This window comes from Ochlerotatus camptorhynchus, unplaced genomic scaffold, assembly GCF_037179485.1.
Source record: "Ochlerotatus camptorhynchus isolate MF236.1 unplaced genomic scaffold, CSIRO-AGI_Acam_v1.1 ptg000664l, whole genome shotgun sequence".
NCBI classification, from domain to species: Eukaryota; Metazoa; Arthropoda; class Insecta; order Diptera; family Culicidae; genus Ochlerotatus; species Ochlerotatus camptorhynchus.
This window is the reverse complement of record NW_027041143.1, coordinates 1-18,868: the sequence shown is the minus strand read 5'-3', so window position 1 is coordinate 18,868 and position 18,868 is coordinate 1. Positions and strand designations below refer to the sequence as shown.

Genomic DNA, 18,868 nt, shown 5'->3' with positions numbered 1-18,868 from the left:
TATTGGGTTTTCTTGAATAATTTATGTGACTATCATTTCCCAGATGGTTAGCACAATTTTCTGCGGATTGTCCAGATTTAAAACCTGGGTTTGGAGCCCTAGCATCTAGTCGCGATACAGCTTTTGGGACTATCATTACTTTCACATGCCCAATCGGTCAAGAATTCGCAACTGGCAAAAACAAGATTGTAACGAAATGTCAAAACGGAGGAACTTGGAGCGTTGACTACATTCCCAAGTGTCAAGGTAGATAAAAACATACATAAATTTTTAATCGATTTGGATTCAGAGAGTGTAACTATTAATATATTATAGAGGTATACTGTGGTCCAGTTCCTCAGATTGATAACGGATTTTCGATTGGATCTTCAAACGTGACATACCGTGGTCTTGCAATGTATCAATGCTATGCCGGATTTGCGTTTGCTTCGGGCAATGCCATTGAAAAGATTTCCTGCTTGGCTGATGGTAATTGGGAACGACAACCCTCATGCTTAGCATCACAATGTCCACTACTGCAAGAAGTTCCTCACGCAAATGTTACCATTCTGAATGGAGGTGGACGCAGCTACGGCACAATCGTCAGATACGAATGCGAATCTGGTTATCAGCGCAACGGTCAACCTGTGCTTAATTGCATGTCGAACGGAACTTGGAGTAGTCTCGTCCCTACATGCACTCGGAAGCGATGCTTTAAGTAATTTCTGAATAATCAAGTTTGAAGTTCTATTTCAACGACACTGCTTTTAATTTATTTCCAGTTATCCAGAAATTGAAAATGGATTCTTTGTGGATAGAACTCGTCAGTATTTCTTCGGTGATGAGGCACGTATTCAGTGCTATAAAGGTTATAAGCAGATTGGTTCCAATATAGTTAAATGCAGCGCTGATCAAGAATTCGATACATTGCCAACATGTGAAGGTAAAATTAATGAGACTATTTGAACTTTAAAGGCACTAATCATGTATTTTTAATAGATATCAACGAATGCATAGCATCTCCATGCGATTTAGCATCTACGGAATGTGTAAATACACCAGGATCATTCTACTGCCAGTGCAAAGCAGGTTTCTCAGCGTCCACTGAGTGTAGACCAGTTGGTGACTTAGGTTTAGCAACTGGTGGAGTCTCCGATAACAGCATATCCGTATCTTCAACTGAGGATGGGTATGATAAGTCGGTAAGAAATAACGTATATTATTAGCTTTTATCAACAAGTTAAACTCATAATTCTACTATTTACAGATGTTGAGACTGAATTCAGCTGGTTGGTGTGGAAATTCTATGGATCCAGGTGCCAACTGGGTACTGCTTGATTTCAAAGCCCCAACAATCATGAGAGGTTTCCGTACTATGTCAGTACAGCGATTCGATGGCAGCTTAGCTTTCACTTCTGCTATTCGTATTCAATATACAAATGATATAACTGATGTGTTCAAAGATTATGCGAACCCTGATGGCACAGCTGTAGAATTTAGAATCCTAGAACCCACACTATCTATTCTCAATCTACCAATACCGATTGAGTCACGATATGTGAGATTTAGACTTCAAGATTTTATGATAGCTCCGTGCTTGAAATTAGAAGTAATGGGCTGCACAAGGATCGATTGTATTGATATTAATGAGTGTTCAAACAAGAATGGTGGCTGTAGACAAAAGTGTATCAACTCACCAGGATCGTACTCGTGTGGATGCAATACGGGCTATGAGCTTTTTATCAGCAATGGAACAGCAGGGTAAGACTTATGTGGTAGCAAATTTGTAACGTTTGCCATTCTAACCTCTGCATTACCATCAGATTTACTATTGAAAACTCCGAGAGTGGCGAACGCGATGCAGATGTGTATCAACGGAACAAAACCTGTGTGCCGATGATGTGCCCCGTTCTAAGTGCACCTGAAAATGGCAATTTGCTAACGGACAAAACCGATCATCATTTCGGTGATGTTGTTCAGTTCCAATGTAGTTTTGGATACGTCATTTCGGGAAGCACTTCGTTGCTATGTATGTCAACTGGAGAGTGGAACGCCACCGTACCAGAATGTATATGTAAGTTTCTAAATTGATTTATTTAATTATTTAACAGATAACTTTTATATCGCTTACTACTTCGATATTTCGTTTTTCTTACTTTAAAGATGCAAAATGTGTCTCTCTACCTGATGACAAAAACGAAGGACTTGCAGTGCTTCGTCAAGATAAAGACAGTATATTAGTACCGTTCCGAGAAAATGTTACACTGACTTGCAGTTCTCCCGGTCGCAATCTACGAAATTCAATTTCTGCTGGATTCAGACAGTGTGTTTACGATCCAAAACCAGGTTATCCTGATTACTGGCTTTCCGGAACTCTTCCATCATGTCCACGAGTAGACTGCGGAGAACCGATGCCTACACCAGGTGCAGAATACGGACAAAGAGGAGATACCAGATACCAGAGCTCTTTCTTCTTTGGTTGTCAAAATACATTTAAATTGGCTGGACAAAGTTCTAGAAATGATAATGTTGTTAGGTGTATGGAGAATGGTGTGTGGGACTTTGGTGATTTACGTTGTGAAGGACCTGTCTGTGATGACCCGGGAAGACCTAATGATGGGTATCAGATCACCAAGAGTTATGAACAAGGTTCCGAGGTGTTGTTTGGATGTTCAAGGCCCGGTTATATACTTATTAATCCTAGACCGATTACTTGTATCAGAGAACCGGAATGTAAGGTAATCAAACCTTTGGGGCTATCTTCCGGTAAGATACCAGATCATGCAATCAATGCAACTTCAGAAAGACCAAACTATGAGGCAAAGAACATCCGTTTGAATTCCGTTACCGGATGGTGCGGAAAACAGGAAGCTTTTACATATGTTAGTGTAGACTTAGGAAAAGTAAATCGCATTAAAGCCATCCTTGTCAAAGGTGTAGTGACAAACGATATCGTTGGAAGGCCCACAGAGATTCGATTCTTCTATAAACAGGCGGAAAATGAGAACTATGTCGTGTACTTCCCTAACTTCAATCTAACAATGCGCGATCCAGGAAACTATGGAGAGTTAGCGATGATTACTCTACCGAAATTTGTTCAGGCACGATTCGTCATTTTGGGTATTGTAAGCTATATGGACAACGCATGCTTGAAGTTTGAACTTATGGGCTGTGATGAACCAACAGCTGATCCATTGCTGGGTTATGATTATGGATATTCACCTTGTGTAGATAATGAGCCACCAGTATTCCAAAACTGTCCTCAACAGCCAATAATCGTGAAACGTGATCAAAATGGAGCTATTCTACCAGTAAACTTTACAGAACCCGTGGCCATCGATAACTCAGGATCAATTGCAAGGCTAGAAGTGAAACCTCAAAGCTTCAAGACTCCATCTTATATTTTCCAAGACACTATAGTAAAGTATGTAGCATTCGATTACGATGGCAATGTTGCTATTTGCGAAATCAACATCACCGTACCTGATATTACTCCGCCATCTTTGAGTTGTCCGCAAAGCTTTGTCATAGAGTTAGTTGACAAGCAGGATAGTTACGTAGTAAATTTCAACGACACGAGAAAACGTATTAAAGTTTCGGATAACTCTGATGACGTTACTATTAAGTACATTCCTGAAAGTGCTACTATTCCAATTGGAGGATTTGAAAATGTCACTGTAGTTGCCACCGATAGGTTCAACAATAAGGCAACATGCAACTTCCAGGTGTCAGTACAAGCAACACAATGTGTCGACTGGGACTTGCAGCCTCCAAACAATGGAGATATTAACTGCAAGTCCACCGACAAAGGAATTGACTGTACCGCAACGTGTAAACCAGGATTCCGATTTACAGATGAAGATACTGTCAAGAATTTTTCATGTGAAACTAAACGGTTATGGAAGCCATCATCAGTTGTTCCTGACTGTGTTTCTGAAAACACTCAACAAGCTGACTATCACGTTACTGCTACAACAATATACAGGGCTAATGGTGCTGTAGCTTCGTCTTGTTTACTACAGTATCAAGAAATGCTTGGCAAATATTATCCAAATCTGAACAATATTTTGTCACAACGTTGCTCTGCAGTTAATGTAAATATGAATGTATCGTTTATCAAATCGGTTCCTAAGCTACTGGAGGAAAACATGATCCAAATAGACTTTATTCTGTCTATCGTTCCTGCCATCAAACAACCTCAATTATATGATCTTTGTGGATCCACACTGCAATTGATCTTTGACCTAAGTGTGCCGTATGCAAGTGCTGTTATTGAACCAATATCTAATGTATCTGCTATTGGTAATCAATGCCCTCCACTTAGAGCATTGAAGAGCTCCATATTACGAGGTTTTACTTGTTCAGCCGGAGAAGTTTTGAATATGGACACTAGCGATGTTCCACGGTGCTTACATTGTCCTGCTGGAACGTATGCTGGAGAAAATCAGAAAACATGCACTCCATGTCCAAAAGGATACTACCAAAATAGGGAACGCCAAGAATCATGCCTAAGATGTCCATCTGGAACGTACACTAGAGAAGATGGGTCAAAGAACGTTGCTGCTTGTGTACCTGTATGCGGTTATGGAACTTATTCTCCAACCGGTTTAGTTCCATGTCTGGAATGTCCTATCCATTCATTCTCTAGTGAGCCACCTACCGGTGGATTCAAAGATTGTCAGGCTTGTCCCACAAGCACTTTTACATTCCAACCTGCCGCTCAATCCAATGATCAGTGTCGCAAAAAGTGTTCACCTGGGCAATATTCACCAACTGGACTTGCACCGTGCTCGCCATGTCCGAAGAATTTCTATCAAAATATTGAGGGAATGTTGACCTGTAATGAATGTCAAACGGGAATGAAAACGGATGGATCTGGTGCAACAGGACGCGAAGAATGCAAACCAGTAATGTGCAATGAGAATTCTTGTCAACATGGAGGCCTATGTGTGCCAATGGGTCATGAAATACAATGTTTCTGTCCAGCAGGCTTTTCTGGTAGACGTTGTGAGATTGATATTGACGAATGCGCATCTCAACCGTGTTATAATGGAGGTACGTGCAAAGATCATCCTCAAGGTTATAAATGTACCTGTGCTCAAGGCTACTCTGGTATCAATTGTCAAGCAGAGAAAAGCGATTGCGGTAACGACACGTGTCCTTCGAGAGCCATGTGTAAGGATGAACCTGGTTATAATAATTTCACTTGCTTGTGCCGCAGTGGATACACTGGAGAAGAATGTGATATAACGATAGATCCATGTACAGCGAATGGTAATCCTTGCAAGAATGACGCATCGTGTGTTGCACTTCAACAGGGCCGTTTCAAATGTGAATGTCTACCAGGCTGGGAAGGTCAGCTTTGTGAAACTAACACAGATGATTGTGCAGAAAATCCATGTCTGTTAGGAGCAAACTGTACGGACTTAATAAATGATTTTGCCTGTGTATGTCCCAATGGATTCACTGGTAAGCGGTGTCAAGAGAAGATAGACTTGTGTCTATCGGAACCTTGCAATCATGGCATGTGTATTGATAGATTCTTTTATCACGAATGTGTGTGCCTGCCAGGCTGGACAGGAGAATCCTGTAACATCAATATAAACGATTGTGCAAGCGATCCATGCCAAAACAACGGTGATTGTATAGATTTGATCGATGGATATCAGTGTAGTTGCGAACCTGGTTACACAGGCAAGAATTGTCAGCATTTCATCGATGATTGCGCTAGTAACCCATGTCAAAACAGTGCAACATGTGTCGACCAACTTGATGGATTCCAATGTAAATGTCGACCAGGGTTCGTTGGATTACAGTGTGAAACTGAGATTGATGAATGCTTAAGTGATCCATGCAATCCCACTGGAACTGACCGATGCCTCGATAAGGACAACACCTTTGTCTGCCAATGTAGGGATGGATATACAGGAGCACTGTGTGAGACTGATATTGATGATTGTGAAGATGCACCATGTCTCAACGGAGGCGTATGCCAGGATCGTGTTGGAGTTTATGAATGCGAATGCCCAGCTGGTTGGAGCGGTTATCGTTGTGAACACTTGATCGAATCATGTGAACCAGCACATCCATGTAAAAATGATGCTCGTTGTGTTGATTTGTTTGAAGACTACTTCTGTGTATGTCCAAGTGGAACAGATGGCAAACAGTGTGAAACTGCACCAGACAGATGTATCGGTAACCCGTGCATGAATGGAGGACAATGTAAGGACTATGGATCTGGATTGAACTGTTCTTGTTCCATGGACTACGCTGGAGTTGGATGCCAATATGAATACGATGCATGCGAAGCGAAAGTTTGCAAAAACGGTGCAACCTGTGTGGACCATGGAAGTGGATACAAATGTGTTTGTCCTGCTGGGTTCACTGGTGAAAATTGTGACCAAGACATCATTGACTGTAAAGACAACTCATGTCCACCAGGAGCAACATGCATTGACTTAACAGAAGGTTTCTACTGTCAATGTCCCTTCAACTTGACTGGAGATGATTGTAGAAAAAGTTCGTATATTCAGTGTTGCTCATGATGTTAGATTGATTAACGTTTTTCATTTATATTTCAGCAATTCAGGTAGATTATGACTTGTACTTCAGTGATCCAACGCGATCATCAGCTGCACAAGAGGTTCCGTTCTACACGGGTTCACCCGATAGTTTCACAATTGCATTGTGGGTACAGTTTGCTCAGAAGGATGATACGGGCATATTTGCTACTTTCTACGCTGTTGAGTAAGTGTAGCTAGTTAAGCATAACATATATTAGCCATTATAATTAATTGATACTACCTAAAATTCCAGTTCCGCGCACGATGTTGTGGAAAGACGTGTTATCCTGCAAGCTCACTCAAGTGGTGTTCAAGTGTCACTGTTTGCAGACATACAGGATGCTTTCCTGGCATTCAGAGAGTACACCACAATCAACGACGGCCAGTGGCATCACGTAGCAGTTGTATGGGATGGAAAGACTGGTCAACTTCAGCTCATCACCGAAGGATTGATTGCCGGTCGTACTGAATACGGTGCTGGACGTACATTGCCTGCTTAGTAAGTATTATCAGTGTTGAAAAAGTTTCAGAAATCTATCCATTACTATTACCGCAAAGGCTCGAAAAGGATACTTGGTCCGCAAATCTTGACACTTTATCAAGTTGAAGCTATGTTACATTTGGTAAATTTTCTCTTAAATTTGAGACTTCAAAAATAAATTAGAATGTTCGAAAACTCTGCTGTTGGTCGGACGATTTTCGTGTCTGTCAAAACGGATTTCTCGTCAGTCAGAAATAAGTTTGCTATTCTTGCAGGTTTATTTGAAAATGGAAATGGATTATCTTTGAAAATCATCACGCTTATTTATTAAGTTGCAAAGTAGAGCTACATCTATGAAATTAAAAAAAGGGTCTTAATAATCGAACCGTTCGATATTTTGTGCATTACGGTACTATCTATAACTAACTATATCATTTATTTTCAGTGCTTGGTCAGTCCTTGGTCGTCCTGCATTAAAACCAAATGAAACCAACTCTGTTGCTTACAACGAAGCTGGCTTCCAAGGAAAAATTACTAAGGTCCAGATTTGGAGTAGAGCATTAGATGTTTCGTCGGAAATTCAGAAGCAAGTCAGAGACTGCCGTAGTGAACCTGTTCTGTACAAAAATTTGATTTTGAACTGGGCTGGATATGAAAATAGCACTGGTGGTGTAGAAAGATCTGTTCCTTCGTCATGTGGCAGAAGGAAATGTAAATCTGGTTACACAGGAGCTCAATGTAAACAGTTGGAACATGATAAGGAAGCACCCAAGGTTGAACACTGTCCGGATGATTTGTGGATAATTGCCAGGAACGGTTCTTCAATTGTTAATTGGGATGAACCCCATTTCAGTGATAATGTTGGTGTAACGAAAATAATTGAACGAAATGGTCGACGTTCTGGACAGAGTTTCCTTTGGGGCAGTTATGATATCACGTATATTGCTTATGATGCCGCTGGAAACACAGCTAGTTGTAGTTTCAAGGTGACATTATTATCAGATTTCTGCCCGCCATTGCCTGATCCTATCGGAGGATCGCAAAACTGCAAAGACTGGGGTGCCGGTGGACAGTTCAAGGTATGTTCAATTGCTTGTAACCCTGGCATGAAGTTTTCGGAAACCGTTCCTGAATTTTATACGTGTGGTGCGGAAGGATTCTGGCGACCAACTGAAGATCCGTCAACACCACTTGTGTATCCATCATGTTCGCCTGCACGACCTGCTCAACGCATTTTCAGAATCCAAATGTTATTCCCATCCGACGTTCTATGTAATGAAGCAGGGCAAGGAGTGCTCCGTCAAAAAGTAAAAAATGCTGTAAACTCTTTGAATAGAGATTGGAACTTCTGCTCATATTCAAACGAAGGATCACGTGAATGCAAAGAGCTTCAAATAAATGTCAAATGTGATCGTTATCGCCACTCAAACGATATCGTGAAACGCCAAGCTGTTAATCAACCTGCCAAACAAGATGTGAGCACATACGTTATGGATGCCAGTATTCCTATCACAGGGTAAGTTTCACGTTTTTTGAACTGGAATGAATGTTATGGCTACCGGTTATTACTATATTTGATATTACATTGTACTCATAAATTGTTAATCATCGGGCTGTCTGCTACACTGAATCAATCACTAACCATATGTTTAATTTCCTTATATAACCTGAGATGACCTTTATCACTATCGTATCAACGTCTTATATAGTAATTTTAAATATTAAATGAAAATATTACGACTACACTGATTCAAAACAAAAACCTATTTCACGTTTTATTTATAAAACGTGATATTTATTTTACATCACAAAACTTTCCAAAACCAACATATCTGTAGTAGGGTAGGAACTACTTCGACATGAGCGTACATTTCCGTCATATCGAGCATTTGAAACTCGTGAATTATTTGTCAAAAGTCACGCCGTATGTGTTGTTTTCTAAAGTTTGACAATTTTTCATAGCGTCTAATAGTGAAATTATCTATATTTGGGTTGGTTATTCTGACTGCTATTATATGTATTGGAATGATACTGGCATTTTGATCTGGTTTGTAGTGAATCGGTTACTTTTAAATTAATAATCGGTAATAAATTTAAAACATTCAGTGGAAAATTCAAAAGTTTTAAATAGGCAAAAACGTTCGATGAAATATTAAATATGAAAATTTAATTTCCAAATGAAAAATTGGAATGGATGACAACCCAAGTAACACAATTCTGTCCCAAAAGTTGCAGCAACTTGTTTATACCGGAAATAAGTCGTATATAAGTTTCCAAGACCAATTTATAACAAGGGTGCTTCTAGGGAAGAGCACCATAAGCCCAAAACACATAAAAAATTAATTTTTCAAAGTCACAAAACATAAAATTGTGTAATCGGTACGCTCTGTTTGTAGTAACGCAGCAAACAAAGAATAGCAAATTCATATTTATATGTTTTGTGGAAACTGACATTTGTGCTTTTGAAATTTCACGCTAGAGTTACGCGAAGCATACAGCCACCGGTGAAAAATAAACATTTTTTGTTTTTTTTAATAACGAAAAGTTATATTGAAAATCCAAGAAAATCTACGAGCAAAAATATTTTGTCTACACCATGATGGTAAAAAGTTTGGTAAGTTTGAAATAGAAAAAAAATGTATTTACGCATCAATTTTCTTTAGCATCACAGGAAAACTAATTTTCTTTGATTTTTGATATAAGTATTTATCCAATATTAATAAAAAATGCAATGTTCTTTAAAAATATATGAAATGTTCCCTAAAAAATACTAAAATGTTCAATAAAAATATGAAATGTGCCAATAAAGAACGTTATTTTTAATGGCATATTTCATATTTTTTATTGGATAACTTTATTTGCATTATTTTTAAGGATCATTTTATCGTTAAAAGCTTTTTCTGGACGCTCGCCCTCGCTCCACTCATCAAATTAAAAAAATCATGGGCAAGATAGTAAATCTATACAGCGATAAAAAGATTAAATGCTCCGTAGGGAATGCTTCAATGTTTCATAACAAATAATATGTGACAATAAAAATTTGAAAGATGCTAATAAAAGAGATGAAATAATCCATATCAATCTCTGACGTATATGGAACATTTTACATTTTTTATTGATGCATTTTATTTTTTATGGAACATAACGGAACTTTTTTGAGAACGTTTCATATCTTTTTAAAGGAACATTTTTTATCGATCATTTCCCTTTTTAATGGAGAATATTTTTAAATTTATTGGTGCACTTTTACTTATCGTGCCTCCACTTTTTTTTATTGAGCATTCCATCTCAAATATTGGCATATCTGCCTGTTTTTATGGGGTGGATTTTAAAATTTTATTGAACTTAATGATTAAAAACTGGACATGAAAACATTAGAAAACAGCCAAATAAGGGGGTAGTTACAATGAAATACCTACGCTGCTGTGCGGGGATTAAAATAATTCATGATCTAAGCATGGGTAAAATTTCATTAAATTCAAAAAATCCTCAGATACCAATTTTTTTTAGCACTTGTTCGGAAAGAGAGATATAAGATAGTTTTTTTTTTAAATAATAGCAATTTTATTAGTTTGATTTATAATTGGTATAGACTGGGTGTACCTGCTATGGCTAAACGTTCCTATAATGGTGTATATGCACCAGTTATGGCTATACAGGCATAATTGGAATACACCATAATAGGAACGTATAGCCATAACCTAACCTGTCTAATATTTAACATGGAAATTGGCTTGCACTGCTTTTATTTGAAACAGCACTGTAAATTTACGCCATAAAAATTTTTCCCAAACAAACTATGACATTAAAAACACAAACAGTAGTGTCACTGAAGAGCTATAATAATAAGCCATAATTACAGTATAAATCTCAATTTTTGATTAAAATCGATAGTTAACAACTTTCCCTCCACTCTCTTCATTCAAATAAGTAGGATCACATCATGGTATTATTTTATGAAAATAGTTGTCCCATTGTGAGATTTAACCTATGTAAAAAAAATTCACACAAATCTGGACAGCTACAGCACTGCTACACTCCAGCAGATTAATCATGCTGTAAACGAGAACAACAGAATCCTTGATTTATGTTCTGTTAGCTCCTATGACAATGCCCCATCGATAACGTTGGTCCCAGCTCCGCTGGTGAAGTTCGTACCTCATCATACACCGTTGCATCTCAATATCGAGAGAAGAAATGTAAAGGAAGACACTGTCAATCCATCTCCTGTCATTTACGATTTCAGGAATGCAGACTATCACAGCATCATTCTTCTTCTTGAGACACTAGACTGGGAGAACATTCTTGACGGAACCAAAGTGAACATAGCTGCACAGACATTCTGTCATATTCTTTCATATGCGATCGACTGACATGTTCCCAAGAAGACGGTAGCCGTTGGTCGTACCCCATGGCTCACTCCCGAACTCCGAAGGCTGAAAAGACAAAAGAGAGCCGCCCTAAGAAGATTTTCGAAAAACAGGAGTGTATCGCTGCGTGACCACTACGTGAAGCTGAACATAATCTATAAACACGTAAGCAAGAGATGTTATATTCGATATCAGACGGGGTTACAACGAAGACTCAAATCCCACCCACAATCCTTCTGGGATTATGTCAAACAGCAATGTAACGAGTGTGACCTGCCTTATTAAATGAAGTGGAATGGGACCGTAGCCTCTGAACCACAAGCCATGTGTGACATGTTTGCCTCGAAGTTTTCTAGGATTTTCTCTAACGAATTGCCATCCGATAGACAGATATCATCAGCATCTAGCAACACACAGCCTTCAGGGCTAGCTATGCCTGAAGTCACTGTCAACAATGATGCGATTATGGCAGCTGCACGTAAACTAAAAGTGTCAACGTGCTTAGGTCCCAATGGAATTCCGTCATTGTTTTTGAATAACTGCATTGACAGCTTACTCGAGCCACTTCAAGTGATCTTCAGCTTGTCGCTTTCATCCGGAGTGTTTTCGTCCTGCTGTACCTGTACACAAAAACGGCGATAGGAAGAATGTTGATAATTATCGCGGAATATCCTCGTTATGCGCTGTTTCCAAACTCTTTGAGCTTGTTGTGATGGAACAATTATTCTTTCATTGCAAGCCATTTTTAAGCCTAGACCAGCATGGTTTCTTCCCGGTCGTTCAACCGCGTCAAACCTTTTATGTCTCACTTCTTACGTAACAGACAGTATGCTTGAACGAGCACAAACGGATGTACTATATTTGGACTTATCCGCAGCATTCGATAAGGTCAACCATCAAATTGCTGTACCGAAGCTTGAAAAGCTTGGAATTCATGGAACTCTTTTGGATTGGTTCCAGTCCTACTTGAACGGTCGTCGCTCGCAAGTAGTCATCGGCGAATCCACTTCAGCTTCATTTCCAATCACGTCAGGGATTCCGCAGGGAAGTCATCTTGGACCATTCATCCTCCTTTTATACTTCAACGATGTCAATGCAGTGCTGGATGGACCAAGGCTTTCGTTTGCTGACTTCAAGCTATATTTCAAGATTCATTCTGAGGCTGACGCTCAGTTTCTGCAACAACAACTTGATGCATTCGCTCATTGGTGCCAGATGAATCGTATGACCGTAAATTCTGCAAAATGCTCAGTTATTACGTTTTCTCGACTGAAAGATCCAAAACTCCATGATTATTCATTTTCTGGAGTACCACTGGTAAGAGTGAACGAAAAAAGGACTTGGGAATTATCCTCGGCTCCCAGTTGACCTTCAAGCAGCACGTGTCGTTCGTAGTGAATAAAGCTTCAAAATCTCTAGGCTTTATCTTCCGGTTAACAAAAGATTTGACGGACATTTATTGTCTAAAGGCGCTCTACTGTGCATTAGTTCGGTCGACATTGGAGTACTGTTCGACTGTTTGGAGCACTCACTACCAAAATGGAATTGAGAGAATAGAATCAGTGCAACGGCGGTTTGTTCGATTCGCACTTCGTCGACTACCATGGCGGGATCCATTTTGTTTCCCAAACAACGAGCACCGATGTCAGCTAATTCGTCTGGATACACTTAGTACATGAAGAGACGTTGCTAAGGCTATGCTGGTTTCTGATGTCTTGCTGGGTCGAGTTGATTGTCCTGAAATCCTACAACGAATCAACTTGTATGTGCGACCAAGATCTCTACGGAACAATGCAATGCTACGACCTCAACCTCACCGCACCAATTACGGAATGAACAGAGCCATTACTGGGATAGAGAGAGTTTTCAACCGGGTTGCCAGTCAATTTGATTTTAACTTCGCGTGACCTGCTACGTGCTATATTTCTTAATGTTTTTAGATAATTTGAAACATATGTGTAGTTTTAATGTATATTAACTTAGTTCATTGGCAACAACTTATCCATCATTGGGGCTAAGAAGCCTGTTGATGAAGAAATAAAAAACAAAATAAAAGAATGATTCCAATAAATAAACATCTGTTTATTTTGTGGAGTTCTACAGAGCGTGATGCTGTGTTGTAGAAGGAATTTAATACATGGAAGTCCTCTTCATCTAACTAAATCGGAAGTCTGCTGGAGGTGGTTAGTTCGATTCCTGGTCTAGTCTAGCAATAGTCCAGGTGTAAAAATTAAACGCCCACCGTGGGGAGTATAGTTGTGCGTGTATAGTACGAATGAACAAAATGGTATAGAGAGCTTTGAATACCAACTGTGGCAGTGTTCATGGAACACTAATTTGAGGCCCGGTGTGAAGTTCCAAATGGGGTAGAAAAGAATTGAAGAAGACACTGAAAAACTTGCCAGCCTACTCGATTCCTGAGAAAATGAAGTTCATAATCAATGTTTAGAGGCAAGGTTGGAAATACTCATTTCAGCTAAAATAATGTTTTTCGGAATAATAAAACCAAAAGATAGAATGATGACATATTTTACTTGTAACTTACAAGAAGAGGTTACACAGTATGCGTTTGAAACATAAAACCTGAAAATTTTGCTTTGTATGAGTCACAATCACCGATTTACTGATCGCTGAGTGAGTGAGTGAGTGAGTGAGTGTGTTAAAAATTACTGATTGTGCCTTTCATGAAGGTAAATAAACAGGTTTAATATGTCAAACACATTCTTTGCAACCTCATCTTGTATCTTATCTATTCAAAATATGATCATAGTATCTAATTATTTCATAATTTAAAAAAAACATTTTTTTAGCTGAAATGAGTATTTGCAACCTTGTTTAGAGGTGTAACAAGGCTATTCTATTTGGCATAGAACATGTCTTATGTGTATAGCGGCATGGTGTTATGAAAAAAAATGAATCCCATACACAAAAATAACTACAACATATCGTTACTAAAATGTAACAAAAAAAAACATGATTGATTCTTCCTTACTTATGAGCTTCTTTAGCAGACTGAAGCTGTTTTTTATATATTTGATTATTTCAGAGTAAACGGAAATATGATTATTAGCCAATTAATCTCGTATGAAAAAATAATAACAATTTAATCGAAATAGAATTAACATCATTTCTACATAGAAGCATTTAACCAATTAAATTAACCCGACACGAGTGTCACGATCATGGTAAAGTGTCGTTAATGAATAATAATAATAGTTATAAGGAAAATAATACTAACAATAAATCAATAATAAATTCATCAAAGTTTCAACACTTTTTCCGGCTCATCAATTTCCGACTTGTATGGTGATGGTGATAAAAAACAAGACAATCTGAAACGTTTCAAGAATTAATAAATTAAAAAAAAAATGCCTTTTAATTGAGTTGGAAACCCTTTCTCTGTTTTAATTATATTGCCCTAAACAGCAATAAAGATGGTGCTCAATTTATCACTGAAGACAGAACGCGTCAAAGTAGGCAACAGAATGGCGACACCTATACGTTGGAGATGGTATTTCCTGCGGTTAAGTATGTGTTATTTTAAAACATGATTTATCATCATTATAATTCAATTCACTCTTAGATTATATTCACCCATTTGGTAAATTTGTAGCGAAGACTTCACCTACCAAACTCTTTGGATAACTCTATGATTTTTATTTTGTATCACTACTTACTGCTCTTGAAGCATCATACCACAAATATCATCAATAATAAAATGCTATCTTGATCCTATTCCCGAGTTTGTTCAAAACGGGTTTCTTTATTTTTTTATTAAAATATAATTGAAATGATTATGTTAAAAAAAAGGGCCAAAAGTGAACTTTGTTCATACAATCAAAACAAAATTCACTCATTTGTTATGCATATGACGCTTTGATAGTACAGCACTTGATTTACTTTGTTGGGTTTAAATCGGTAAAAGAACTATCACTAAGTCTAAAATTAATACAATTACTATAATGACTGTTACAAAATCGTAGCGGTCTTCATAGAGAGCAATCTTTTCGGGTTTTTATGAATATTTATGGAATTGAATACGATTCTGCTCATGTGAATCAACAATTCTCGCTGTCATACAGGCACTGTTAGAGCTGCAAATTATCTCATTGATATCAATATGTTTGTAATCCGTGTGTTTATCGTGGTGACATTGCCCAGGCCAAGCTACCATTTTGTTGTTGTCATGGTACAATTTCCTGAGTCTATTTAGGTTTGATATGTTAAGGCAAAAGTATTAAATGAACGTTGATAAAAATAAATTACTTCTCCTTGAATACTGTGACTACATTAAGTGTTGCATGCATTTCGAAAATGTTGTGTGCATTTTATTTTCGCCTGGAGTTATCATGAAATTATGTGTATTCAAATGATTAATCTTCAATTTTCACTTAGCGATCCTGTGTTACATTCTTCGAGCGGCGAAAGATCAGATGTGCGCTCTCTACTCGAGAAGCTTATCCTTGAAGATGATCAGTTTGATGTACAGGACATACTTCCCAATACGTTCGCTGATCCAGCATCTCTGGTACTGAATTCTGATTACGCATGCCCAGTTGGCCAAGTGGTACAGGTTCCAGACTGTGTTCCGTGCGCTGTTGGTACGTATTTCAACACTACGAGCAAAACATGCATCGCCTGTCCAAGAGGATCATATCAATCGGAGATTGGCCAACTACAGTGCAAAAGCTGTCCTAACATTGCTGGCCGATCCGGTGTCACTTCTATTACCGGAGCACGATCTGCAGCTGAATGCAAAGGTATTATGAAGGCAGCACAATTAATCATCAATAAAAAAAGCGAAATGAGCAATAAAAAATCTCAAATTGGCCACTAAATACTACAGGGTGCACCAATAAACAAAAAACAAGTTGAAATAAAAATGAAGAAAAAGGCAATAAACAAATAAAAAGCTTCTTTTAATAATTTGAATGTGAGCGGTAAAAATGGCAAAAAGGGGCAATAGTAAATAAAATACGCTCAATTATATAAGGATGAATCTCCACTAAATTATGAAATTTGAGCACTAAATAACTCACTTTCGTCACCTGCAGTTGAACATATTTTCCCATAAAAGTGGCAAAATGAGCAATGTTATATTGAATAACCGCAATAAATAAATCTAAAATGTCCCACACAAAGCGCACAGTTATCACTGTTTTAATCCAATTATGCTGTAAAATCGTGATTATTTCCCCAAGAAAAAAAAATTAAAATATCTTTTAAAAACTGAAAAAGTTCCAGGAATTAGGAGATAAATGTATGCTTGAACATGAGTATGAGCCATCATAAAATATGAATAGTTCTTAAAGAAAAGAAAATAAGTCATGCAGGAAAGTAAAAATGAGCAATTAAAAACGAACACTGCGCAATATAAAATAAAACAAAATTCCAATGATATTCAGGAAATATTCCTTTAAATTGAAAGTTTATGAGCCAATAACCCCGATCAATTTCCATATGGTATTTTCAAGACAGCGATAAGTAGTGATACTGTGTCTTGGCTAACAAAGTCGATGTCGATAAAGAAGATTAACGAATGTGGGTCTCATTGAAAAAGGTACCATTAAACAAAATCAAAAGAGCACTAAAAACAGCTGTTTGAGCAATATATACGTCACAAAAGAGCACTAGAAAATGCCATTTGAGCAATATAAAGGTAAAAAAAGGCACAAAAAGCACAATGAATGTCTAAGGGAAAATTTCAAAACGCTCAACAAAAAATAAGAAATGAGCAAGAAACGTATAAAATTAGCACTCTGAAAAATAAATTGAGCATTTTATAGGCCATGAAGGTCACTAAGAACGAAAACAATATCTTTTGAAAACCTGCAAATCTTCATCGAACCATAGAGAAACAGACATAACACTCGCATATTGTACATCGAACACGCATTTAATGTCAATTTATATATGTGTTAGTTGATAACACCTCCGCCGGTGGCCCCCATAGTTAATTTAATCTTGCCTTCATTTGATTGTTGTTAAAAAAAATGAGGCGATAGTTCGATCACAGACAAGCAGACATAACACATTGAATAGTTTCCACTGTAAACCATCTTCTCTAAAACATTACCGCCATCTGTTGAGAACACTGTAACGGGTAGCACGCGGGTAGCAGTAGTGTGTAAACATCAAACGCAAGGAAATTAACTATGGGCGCCACCGGCGGAGGTGTTATCAACTAACACATATTTAAATTGATCGTTAAATGCGTGTTCGATGTACAAGATGCGAGTGTTATGTCTGTTTGTCTATGGTTCGATGAAGATTTGCAGGTTTTCAAAAGATATTGTTTTCGTTCTTAGTGACCTTCATGGCCTATAAAATGCTCAATTTATTTTTCAGAGTGCTAATTTTATACGTTTCTTGCTCGTTTCTTATTTTTGTTGAGCGTTTTGAAATTTTCCCTGGGACATTCATTGTGCTTTTTGTGTCTTTTTTTACCTTTATATTGCTCAAATGGCATTTTCTAGTGCTCTTTTGTGACGTATATATTGCTCAAACAGCTGTTTTTAGTGCTCTTTTGATTTTGTTTAATGGTACCTTTTTCAATGAGACCCACATTCGTTAATCTTCTTTATCGACATCGACTTTGTTAGCCAAGACACAGTATCACTACTTATCGCTGTCTTGAAAATACCATATGGAAATTGATCGGGGTTATTGGCTCATAAACTTTCAATTTAAAGGAATATTTCCTGAATATCATTGGAATTTTGTTTTATTTTATATTGCGCAGTGTTCGTTTTTAATTGCTCATTTTTACTTTCCTGCATGAATTATTTTCTTTTCTTTAAGAACGATTCATATTTTACTATGGCTCATCCTCATGTTCAAGCATACATTTATCTCCTGGATCCTGGAACTTTTTCAGTTTTTAAAAGATATTTTCATTTTTTTTCTTGGGGAAATAATCACGATTTTACAGCATAATTGGATTAAAACAGTGATAACTGTGCGCTTTGTGTGGGACATTTTAGATTTATTTATTGCGGTTATTCAATATAACATTGCTCATTTTGCCACTTTTATGGGAAAATATGTTCAACTGCAGGTGACGAAAGTGAGTTATTTAGTGCTCAAATTTCATAATTTAGTGGAGATTCATCCTTATATAATTGAGCGTATTTTATTTACTATTGCCCTTTTTGCCATTTTCACCGCTCACATTCAAATTATTAAAAGAAGCTTTTTATTTGTTTATTGCCTTTTTCTTCATTTCTATTGCAACTTGTTTTTTGTTTATTGGTGCACCCCTGTAGTATTTAGTGGCCAATTTGAGATTTTTTATTGCTTGTGCTTTGTTAATTAGGGTACGTATATATTTTAGTCTATTATGAACCCTCATTATATTCGATGAAATCAATCGAGCAATATTATTTCATTGCATTTTGTGTTTGTAGAACGATGTCCTACTGGGAAATATTTGGACACTGATACTGGCTTATGCCAACCATGTGGATATGGGTTCT

General features: G+C 37.6%; 1 protein-coding gene across 1 annotated transcript in view; it reads left to right on the top strand.

The window, feature by feature from the left end:
* The window catches only part of LOC135714556 (sushi, von Willebrand factor type A, EGF and pentraxin domain-containing protein 1-like), a gene marked incomplete at its 3' end in the record, with an annotated part of 45,873 nt that extends 29,720 nt beyond the window's left edge, over positions 1 to 16,153 (top strand). Inside the window, exons 6-17 of the mRNA XM_065237938.1 lie at positions 44 to 246; positions 316 to 697; positions 762 to 922; positions 979 to 1,181; positions 1,247 to 1,740; positions 1,803 to 2,053; positions 2,143 to 6,498; positions 6,561 to 6,726; positions 6,796 to 7,041; positions 7,469 to 8,539; positions 14,820 to 14,921; positions 15,789 to 16,153. Coding sequence (XP_065094010.1) covers positions 44 to 246; positions 316 to 697; positions 762 to 922; positions 979 to 1,181; positions 1,247 to 1,740; positions 1,803 to 2,053; positions 2,143 to 6,498; positions 6,561 to 6,726; positions 6,796 to 7,041; positions 7,469 to 8,539; positions 14,820 to 14,921; positions 15,789 to 16,153 — 8,000 coding nt within the window. The remainder of the gene's footprint in view (positions 1 to 43; positions 247 to 315; positions 698 to 761; positions 923 to 978; positions 1,182 to 1,246; positions 1,741 to 1,802; positions 2,054 to 2,142; positions 6,499 to 6,560; positions 6,727 to 6,795; positions 7,042 to 7,468; positions 8,540 to 14,819; positions 14,922 to 15,788) is intronic.
* Positions 16,154 to 18,868: the final 2,715 nt, after the last annotated feature.